The sequence below is a fragment of the Chenopodium album genome, chromosome 8 (assembly GCF_948465745.1).
Source record: "Chenopodium album chromosome 8, dcCheAlbu1.1, whole genome shotgun sequence".
NCBI classification, from domain to species: Eukaryota; Viridiplantae; Streptophyta; class Magnoliopsida; order Caryophyllales; family Amaranthaceae; genus Chenopodium; species Chenopodium album.
Genome location: NC_137841.1, coordinates 75,512,864 through 75,524,064, shown reverse-complemented (window position 1 = coordinate 75,524,064; position 11,201 = coordinate 75,512,864). Strand labels below are relative to the sequence as shown.

Here is an 11,201-nt window from a genome sequence, read left to right as displayed (position 1 = left end):
TTCTTAATTTTCTTTCTCATAAAATATTCAGTTCAGTTCCGCTCTAATAATTAAGTTCAGTTCAATGTAGTTTAGTTCAGCTCAATTCAGTCAATTAGAACGACCTTTACTAGCTAAGCTCCCAAATTAGAAAACCGAACTTTCCATATATAGGAATGTAATTAACTTACTACATGCTTAACATAAAAATATTATGCAATTCTTAAAAAAATACAATTACACAGAAACATCTTTCTAGATAATTAATTTTTCAAGTTCAATCAAACGTACAACCAACACTAAAGTACTACACTAATAATTGTTGTGTTTCAAGACTCAAACCCGAGTCCTTTTTAGTCAAAAGTGAACTAATAAAATATAAAACATATTCCTGAATTTCAATGATTAGATCAAACTTTTGGTTCACTTGGATCCTTAAACAAGATATCCGAGCCAACGTGACACAAATATCACGGGTTCAAATATCATCCACCCCCACTTTTAAGTGAATCAAAATATTACACGCTTGGTATGAGAAGGACCCATGCTGAAACATATTCCTAAGCTTCAACCATCAACTTAAACTTTCATACACCCAAAAAAACACGCTACAATCAACTTTCATACAGTTGACTCTTGCTGAATTCCAGAAGAACACGCTTCAATCAACTAATTTAGAGGTAATTGCTTGTTACTCCGTATAATAAGATCGCTTTGATGGTTATCCACAAATGAATTGTACTTACATATATTCATGAACATATTTGGAAGGAGATTGAGCGTACATTATATTGGTGACCGACTTTCATAAATTTTATTTACTACCTATAAATCTTAGTTTCTCCTTCATTAATTGATTCCTTAGAACTAATACACGTGTCATTGTTAATATAGACTTTTCACACAATAAATCTTGTTCGTGTTACCTAGAGAAATCGAGCATTAGTGTTATGCTCTTGTAAAAATATATCGTATTACAGTCAAAACAAGTTAGGATTATGCAACAACTAATTATGAAACAAATAGAATAAGATTAATTAATTATAATATCATTTGACGTAGAATTTGTAGAGCCGCTGACTGATGTTGTATGCGTTGAACAACTTATTATATAATGTGGATGTTGACTTACATATCATATTCCTCGGAGATATACATTTGACGTTAACAGTTATATAAAGAAATTTATAGTTAAATATTCAAAATGACAACAGTTAAGTCAAAAGAAGTTTCTAAGAGTATAACTTACGTACTAAAGTACGTTATATATGATAAATATCAGTGTACAGTAGTTGGATTTTGGGAAAAAAAAAAAGGAAAAAGAAAATAGGTACCGAAAGACGTTATTATTGTTCAACAATCTAGAAATTATACATAATATGCAATTCAACCTTGAGACTTAGCTTGTTTGCCTTTTCTTCTTCAAATTTCCTCTCTTAGGAATTCAATTAATAGTCATAATCCGTGTATTTGGTTTGAATTAGGTTTTCAAGTTTAATAATAGTAAGCAAATACAGTGTATATACTACTGTATAACAATCGAATTATTAGTTAAGATGATCGGGTTTAGATTAAGTCACTTTTAATTTGGGTTTTTATAGACTAATAATCATAGTGGACTTTGGACTTTCAAAAGGTATATACATTAGTTTTGTTCATATAATTGTTCTGTCATTTGGTATAATTTTTTTGGTCTTATTAAAAAAATAATTAAAAAGTTGACTCATTATATTGGTCTTATAATATGATAATCAACATAGTTTTTTTTGGATAACTTTTAGCAAAAGAAAAAGCATAAAGCTAGCTGGATTGCTAACATAATTTTATGGAGTCTCATTTTTCTATAAGACAAGTAACACAAATTACATATTGTTACAGGCCTTATAGCTAGTAAGTTACACGGAGTACTTGAATTGTGTTATTGTGTAGTCTAACCAAATTATGTGCGTAGGTAATTGGTATATAAAATCAACTATTGTACTAAATTTTAGAAACACGTTTGATAAAACTTATTAACCTAGGATTAATTTTCATTTACATTACTACCTTTTCTGTTTTGTATAGGTTGCCCGTTTATTCTTCAAAATCGAATGTATATTCTATGTACGAAGTATATGTTATAAAATGTATATCTTGCATAAAGACATCAGATCAATAATAATGCAAACATATAATCAATAAGAGAGAAAGAAATATAATATGTGGCCCTCACATTTCCCCATTGTCACCCTCCAAGATTTATATTTGTTGATCCGTGCACAATTTACATTGAAAAAATGATAGATTTATGATAAACCTATAATTGGATTATAAATTTAGAGCTATTGAAAGTACTCTGTACTCTTATAATTTATGAGAAACTATATCCACAATTGGTGAAATGGTTGGGATCAATTGATCAAATATAGTGGAGAGGAATAATTATTGGCAAGTCATTTTGCCTTTTGAGAGATTGAGCGAAAATGAGTAGCTATGTACAATAAGAAGGACCGTTAAAAAAAAAAAGGTACAATAAGGACCATTAAAAAAAAATGTACAATAAGAAGAAACATTTATAGTAAAAAGGTTTGTCAAAAATGAATTGAAATTAAATAAAGTAAAAGTAAGTCGAATTTTTTGAAACACCTTTATTTACATATGAGTTGTTCTTTTGATCTGATATCGGAGAGAGTATAACATTTGCATTCGGCAGTCAAAAAAGGACAGGCCGGGGATCGGAGTACATGCTAGCAACTTAGCATTAAACAATTTAAGGAGATAAAAGCATTATTTGCATAAGCAAAACAATAGTCTAAGTTAAGAAATTTCCTTATAATCACCCAATATAGCTGGTTAGACTTTATTATACCTTTAAACAAAAATCCAAAACATAATGATCAATTCAGATGGAAAATCAAAGCAAAGACAACATACAAGAAGAAATTAGGAGGATACTTGCAAACCAAGAATTGCTAAAAATCAACTTTTTTTCCTTACTAATTTTTTTTTTTTTTTCATTTTCATTTTTATTTAATTTTTCTTTTGTTGTTGCCCTCTTGATAGGCCAGTGGGTGCACCAAACACAATCTTTATAGAGTTGAACATTATATTTCATGTTAGTAATAAAAGTTTTCTAATTAATTAATTAATTAATTAAGCTGACATTTTCCTTGCTAATTTATACTCAACCTAATCTGCCAACCTCAAAACCACCCTCCTCTCTATCTCTTCTCCTCGCTATATAATCACCCTTCACTTCTCCTCTTCTCCCACGCTTCCTTTTCTTCTCAACCTACATTCTTACCTTAGACAAACACCTCAACAACGAACCAACACACCGCGACAATAACTCTAGTCTAGTAGAGTTTATTGTTAATCCAACACATACATACACATGGAGTTCACCCCTAGCAAAAACCATACAATGGTTTTCTTTGTGCTAGGACTTGTCTTGTTCTTTGCTACCGCGTTCTCCTTGGCTTCGGCTAAAGTCCAATACCATGATTTTGTTGTAAGTTGCATCATTAGTATAACAATGCTTTACATAATTTGAACTTTTTGATCAGTTTAATAATTTAATGCATGGTTTTATATGTATGTTATAAATAGGTACAAGCAACACCAGTGAAGAGGCTGTGCAAAACTGTGAATGCCATAACGGTTAACGGCCAATTACCTGGACCTACTTTGGAGGTTTATGAGGGTGACACTCTTGTTGTCAATGTTGTTAACAGAGCTAAATATAATGTCACAGTCCATTGGTAAATATGACAAATAATTACATGCAATTTTGCATACATAATATTATGTCAAAAAAAAAATGTTGTTTATCTAATTTTTGTAAAATTATTATACTAGGCATGGCGTGCGACAAATGAGGACCGGATGGGCTGATGGACCAGAGTTTGTGACTCAATGCCCTATTAGACCAGGGGGTAGCTACACGTATCGATTTACGATTAGAGGACAAGAAGGGACTCTATGGTGGCATGCTCATAGCTCATGGCTAAGGGCAACCGTGTATGGAGCTTTAGTTATTCGTCCTAGGCCAGGAACTCCGTACCCATTCCCTAAGCCTACTCGCGAAACACCAGTCATTCTTGGTAAAGTCATTAGATTACTCTCAATAATTGACTAGACTTCGCGGTTGAAACTAAGTATATATAACATTACTAATGCTATTCATGTGTTTTATGATAAAAACAGGAGAGTGGTGGAACCGTGACCCCGTTTCAGTGGTTAGACAAGCTACTAGGACCGGAGCAGCCCCAAACGTGTCCGATGCCTACACCATCAATGGTCAGCCAGGAGACCTCTACAACTGCTCTAAGCAAGGTTTGTACTATTTACTTTCACCTGAATTATTGTAGTCTACATGACATACTAACTGTTTTTACCATAAAAATAACCTTATACCAAATTCATCTTTATAAAATACAATAAAGTGGTCTTTAAGTATGAAAGTACACATAAATTACCACATATAGTTTGTAGCTCATGTAAAGTTTAATAAAAACAGATCTGTTACTTTAATTCAGGAGATAATGTTGTCTATTTTTTATCTAATCCAAATTTTATTCTTTCATATATAATCTATTCATGAGTCAAAATTTAACTATATTATGAAAATTAGTTCTAATGTGAAAAGCATATTTGTCAACTTATTTTATTTTTCCCTTTTAAAGAATAATGGATCAACCAAAAAGGCAAAAAAAGAGTTTCTTGCTCTGATTTTTCTCCTGTTTCTTGACACAAACACCTAACATATAGTTGAACTAACCAAGTATCAACCATCTGCAGACACTGTCATTGTCCCAATTGACGTAGGCGAGATACATCTTCTACGAGTGATCAACGCAGCCTTAAACCAAGAGCTCTTCTTCTCGGTTGCAAACCATCCATTCACGGTAGTAGGAGCTGATGCAGGCTACCTCAAGCAATTCACAACCAATATCATAATGCTCGGACCAGGCCAAACCACAGATGTCCTAATCTCAGGAAACCAAGCACCAGGACGGTACTACATAGCTGCCAAGCCTTACCAAAGTGCACAAGGAGTAGCCTTTGACAACACCACAACCACGGCTATCCTCGAATACAAGTCCCTCCCTTGTCCTCCTAAGGGAGTTGCCAAGCCTACCCCTGTGTTCCCACCCCTACCGGCTTTTAATGACACCAATACAGTCACCTCCTTCACTAACAAACTCCGGAGCCCAAGGCGTGTCCCAGTCCCCCTCGATATCAGTGAGAACCTTCACTTCACAGTGGGACTAGGCCTCCAGCAATGCCCACCAGGGTTCAGCAGTAGCCAATGTCAAGGACCGAATGGGACCAGGTTTGCTGCTAGCATGAACAATGTCTCCTTTGTACTTCCATCAAACTGGTCCCTCCTACAAGCACACAAATTTGGCATCCCTAGGGTGTTCACTACTGACTTTCCGGCTCAACCTCCGTTGCAATTCGATTACACAGGCAATGTTAGTCGCGCTCTCTGGCAGCCTCTGAAGGCTACTAAGTTATATAAAATGAAGTATGGGTCTACAGTACAGATTGTGATCCAAGGTACTAGCATTGTTACCGGAGAAAACCATCCTATGCACATTCATGGTTATGACTTCTACATCATTGCACAAGGATTTGGTAACTTCAACCCGAATTCTGATACCAAAAAGTTCAACCTCATTGACCCTCCTATGAGAAACACTGTTGCTGTTCCTGTCAACGGATGGGCTGTGATTCGATTCGTTGCTGATAATCCAGGTACTAAAACATGAATCCAAATCTATTATCCCCCTTTCTATGTTGATTAGAGCTGATCATGGGTCAGATCGAGTGTCTGACAAAGTTGTACAGATATCTAACTGTTTCATATGATTTTTTTTTTTTATATTGCAGGAGTATGGTTGATGCACTGTCACTTGGATGTGCACATTACATGGGGGCTAGCTATGGCTTTCATAGTCGAAGATGGAATCGGAGAGTTGGAGACTCTAGAGGCTCCACCAGAGGATCTGCCTATATGTTAATGAAGATCACAAGAAAACAGTAAAAATTGGAAATAACACTCAAAAGTATAGAGAAGGGAAATTTTTTTATTCAGTGCATAGAAAACAAAGATATACTATACATTATTTGAAAAGTTGTTCATTAGTTCTATTTTGTTGTAATTTTGCTTCATTGTTTGTTTTGTAAGGACTAGATAAGTCAGGGGGTTAAAGAGTAAGAGGGCAGCAGTTTTCTGTTGTTGGTAAAAACAATCAGGCAACTGCAGCTTACAGGGTAGATGTTTAGCCTGACATATTTTGATGATTTATATTTTTGATCAGTTGTACTATAATTGAATTCAGTTACAAAGAAAAAAATTCAATTTTTGGAAATATATCATACAAGTACTGTATTATGTAATACTATGTTGTTCTTTCCTCAATCTAAGAAAAAAAATTCTCCAAATTTCCCATGATATGAAAAGTGCAAGGCAATTTTAAAATTCTAATTCAAGGTAAACATGTCAAACAGATTGGTCTGGCTGATTTTGGAACATTTTTGGGTTATACAAATCATGTTCAAAACATCGAGAACATCATGCCTAGATTATGCCGAATGTAGAGTATATTGAGTACCATAAATCATGGGTTTGAGTCAAATGCAAGTTCTACATAACTTTATGTTTATCTATCTGACTATCTCAGAGTCCATTTCTGATAAACATCCATTCAAGCGCGAATGCCTTGGGAGGAATAGAAGATCGTTGTGTTTTCCTCTTAAAATTATAGAACAATGATCATCATTTATCACCTTCCAACAATTTTAGATCTTTTAGTTTCTCTACCAATGTGCCTGCAATGCTGCATCACCAAAACAGAAGTATTTCCCCAATGATGTTCATTGGAAACAAAAATTTCACCTATGAAGCCTAACTCTGGTTTCTCACACAAAACAGACAATTCTTCTTCATCTGCATCGGTCTCACCATGGCGTCTCCCCACCATCACAAGGTCATAATTGTTGTCAAATGACCGAACCACATCAAGTGCTTGTAGCCAATCTTCAACATGAATCTCTTGGAACACATGAGCACGTACCTTACTAGTAACCGTATTCTTAAACAAACTCACCCGTGATTTATCCAAATTTTTGGCATCCCTATTCACATGACGAAATTCATTTACCACAATCCTTATCAATGTAATGCTAACACGCGGATGTTTAGACATCCGTGTAGCAAATGCTAACACCTCCCTGTCATCTTCTCCTCCAAAGAAGATCACTGCAACGCGATAAGAGAACTTGTCTTGGTCACTCTGCAGCTTATTAGCCTTGTCCCTATGAACCAAAATTCCAACTGTGCAAGGCATCTGTGACTGTAACTTACGATTAAGATCACTTGAGGCACTTTTGGCAGCTTCAGCATGACTCTTATACTTAAAAGGGACTATAACAAGAGGAATCATCTTGTCCTGAGCCAAAAACCGAATACCTTCAGGTATGCTCTTAAAAGGCGTGATCATAGTCATGAGCTGAATGTTGACACCACCCTTCAAACTTTCATAGAAACTGTTTAAGGCACTTGCTATGTAAACACAACCATTGTAATCACATATCCTTCGGTGCTCCCCGTGATCCATTAGGACAGGCACGGCTTGACCAGCAAGCTCCGTTAAATGAACCAAGTACACACTAATAGGGTCAGATTCAGTTGGGTGTGTAGCATTGAGCAAGGTAAGGATGCCTGCTATCTCATCTTCGCTATCAATGCATGCTAGGATCTGTAACTGCCAACGAGGAGCCCCTAACACTGCTAGGAATGATAAGTCTAAACCTTCATCAGAAATGCAAGGTCTTGTCGGACGCTTCTTGTGCAAATAGAATGACAGTGGTGTTACCAATGCTGTCACAACCAAACTATTCAACACAAGATGAGAAGCTTGGTTGATATACATTGTCTGCATATCATCAAAACAGGATGCTTATCAGAATACTGCAACCTTGTTAAAAGTAACGCGTTTTCTTAGTACATATAGAGTACATTTCAAATTGGATGCTTATCAGATGATTTACTTGGAAGTACAATTAAAAAATTTGAACATAAAAATCGATAATGAAGGAAATTCAAAGCTATTAAACGTACCTGACGTAGTGTATAACTGAAGAACACCATAGTATTCAGCACTCCACTAGTATTCATCAATAGACCAAGCGCCAAACCAAGCCTAGGAGTTAAACTATAATGCGTTGCAACCATCATAGTAACCAATGTCTTTACACAATATCCAATTACTAGAATAGATTGGTACCCAATATGAACTTTAAAGTTCTTAATACCATATATATCTGTCATATCACCAACAGCCAAGTAGAAAAACGGAAGCAAACAATTCTTGATAAACAATTCACTCCGATCTTGAATTATAGTGCCTAGAGGAGGTCCACTTGGTATTACCAATCCAAGAAATGCAATTCCAAGAACAGGTGATCCGGCTACAATATCACTTACAAAAGACATAATGAGAGCTCCAAGTAATATACCGAGAACATAGACTTGTTTCACAGGTTCACCCTGAGGCAAACTCTTAACAAACCAATTTAAGGCCGGCCTTAAGACAAGCACAATGAATCCCACAACTGCACATAGTGGCATAACCCCATCACAAAAACCGCGAATACCAAACAAATATGACACCATGAGGAACATCCAAAAGCACCATGTCACAACTTCATTAGTCATCGATGAGGCCAATGCAAGTTGGCCCATCTCCGTGGTTAAAAGATTAAGCTCTTCCAACATTGGAGCAAGGTTCGTGAACAAAGTAGATGAATGTTGAAGGGAAAACACGTAAACAAGAAAAGGATACTTAAATGTAAGGGGGTGTAGGAAATCATTGAGTGAAGCTGTGAGGAAGAAAGACGAGGCAAGGGATGATAGTCCGATTACCCAAACCTTCTTGTCACTTCCTTTGAGAACACCAAAATTGGTTTTTACACTAATTAGGAATACATAATATAGTACACCAATGTATGCTCCAACATTGATGAATTGTACTTGGCCTGGTCTATCTGTTACAATCTTGTACCTCTTGTAAATTTTTCCTAGAACACTAGGTCCTAAGATAATTCCCGTCTGCACAAAATCATACTCAAATTCAAATTCAAAAGGAGTTACGACTGTTTTTACACTATTCATATATTAACTTTGTCCATATTAAGAAAATATCGAGATATTAATGGTTATAATCATGCAATCGTACATGCAAATAAAAAAAGCACCTATTAATGGTCACATACTCAAATCTATTATGAAACAAATGAAAGTGTAAGGGTGGAATTTGGATATTGGATGGTACATAACATGTGATGTTACAATAATTGGAACAGAGTATTTCGACACTATCTTGAATAAGCCCTATAAAATTGACTCGTATTCGATTACGAGCCCAATATTATGTAACACGGTAACAGGACAAAATTGAAAATGACTAGCCTAGTCCCAAAATTAATACTCCGTACTTCATATAATATTGATCGATGTATCCTAAATTTGTAACATTAAAATGACCCGATTGGATCCGAAACCAAATCAAATGACTCATCATTCATTTATAACAAACAAAGAAGATATAAAAGAAAATAAATCATACCAGCAAATTGCAAACAAATTCAGTTTGTTTAAGAGGCTTGAGAAGACGAAGAAGAGACTGAGAGATAGCAAAAAAGAGGGTTAATCTGATTATGGTAAAAGGAAGGACCCTTTCAAAAACATCATCTCCATAAAAAAATCCTCTTCTTAATGCAAATAAATGCATAAAATGATTCTCACAATGTCTTTTAAATAGGAAATTCATATTATATGAATTCTTGATTATATTATTTTATGTTATAAAATATGATTGAAGAATTTTAAGAAATGGAAGAAATTTTTTAGTGGGTGGTGAGAAAAAAAATATTATTGGAAATAACATCCTTAGATGATTTGAGGGGCAAAGAAATGGTAAAATTGTGAAATTTAGATGAAATAAAAAAGATGATAAATTGTGTGATAAATCGATGTTTTACAAAGAATGTGTTTTTTTATGTAGGAGGCAGAGCAAAAGGTAGAAATAATCGTAGAAGGATTAATTTTGAGTTTGTGTGAACCATTAAATTTGTGAAATCCCTAATTTTCGATGATTAATGCCCAATTTAGGAGGAGATTCACAGTTCTCCTAGTCCTACCAAATTTAACATGAATCTACAATTTTGTCTTAAAAAACTACTTCCTCGATTTTTTTTAACTTAACCGCTTTTTTTTATCACGTTTGTTAATGTAAAACTTTAACTATTAATAACTTTAATAAGTACAAATTATAAATTGAGACGAATTTAATAAAATGGGAAGCAATATTGATATGAAAAATACAAAAAAAAAAAAAAAAAAAAAAAAAGGGAAAAAAAATAAGGCAAGAGATTAGGGCATAAATTACTCAATGGACGTTCATAAGTACATAGGGAAACTTGAATAGAGCAAGAACATTCTTCTCTTTTAACACGAGGAGTATGAGATCATGAAATAAAAGTAAAAGAAGAGCTCAAAGTTAAAACATCATCAAGATTAGAGTCCAAATAAGTGATAATAGAGACTATTAGAGAGTAATCTTTGTGAGACGGAAGAACACTGCTTGACAATTAGTGTCCAAAATAATCTTATCCAACCCGTTTTCATAAATCTTGATCCAATTTTATTGCACAAATGGATAACATTGGTAGTAAGAGCACAAATTGCACTTTCTTAGTTTTTAGTGTAGAACAAGTCACAATATAGACAAGATTTTATCACGGATTTTGAATATAATGTTAAATTTTTTTTAACCAATTAAGCTAGTTGACATCCATATAAAGGATTAAATAATACTCCGTACAATATTTAAACTGTGGTTGAGGACCTTCAAATGCACTTAACAACATTATATAACGTGGGTATACTATAACGTACACACAACAATACGATCAACGATGTACACAACGACATAAGCTATAGTTGGCTAGTTGCTAATTTGCTACAAGTATACTATTACGATCAAAGAGTGACAAAAATAAGGCTCTAATAAAGTAGTACTCCGTGTATCCGTACTTCACACTACCTCCGTTTTATATTAATTGACTCGTTTTGACTTTAGCACTATTCACACACTTTCCTTTGAACGTGTTTTCTAATTTATATGTAATGAAAAATATAGTGATGTCAGGTGTGGTTACAATCGTCACGATAT

At 34.4% G+C, this 11,201-nt stretch overlaps 2 protein-coding genes across 2 annotated transcripts; one reads left to right on the top strand and one right to left on the bottom strand.

Annotated features, from left to right (window-relative positions):
- The first annotated feature begins 3,249 nt into the window (after positions 1-3,249).
- On the top strand, positions 3,250-6,363 carry LOC145642436 (laccase-12-like). The gene is made up of 6 exons (XM_081693621.1): positions 3,250-3,469; positions 3,568-3,719; positions 3,817-4,061; positions 4,165-4,293; positions 4,759-5,718; positions 5,854-6,363. The coding sequence occupies exons 1-6, from the start codon at positions 3,353-3,355 to the stop codon at positions 5,982-5,984; spliced, it is 1,734 nt and encodes a 577-aa protein (XP_081549747.1). The 5' UTR covers positions 3,250-3,352; the 3' UTR covers positions 5,985-6,363.
- A 64-nt stretch (positions 6,364-6,427) lies between these two features.
- Positions 6,428-9,958, bottom strand: LOC145642435 (cation/H(+) antiporter 15-like). Its single transcript, XM_081693620.1, has 3 exons — positions 9,594-9,958; positions 8,087-9,076; positions 6,428-7,901 (listed from the first exon to the last, which is right to left on the bottom strand). The coding sequence occupies exons 1-3, from the start codon at positions 9,795-9,797 to the stop codon at positions 6,750-6,752; spliced, it is 2,346 nt and encodes a 781-aa protein (XP_081549746.1). The 5' UTR covers positions 9,798-9,958; the 3' UTR covers positions 6,428-6,749.
- Positions 9,959-11,201: the final 1,243 nt, after the last annotated feature.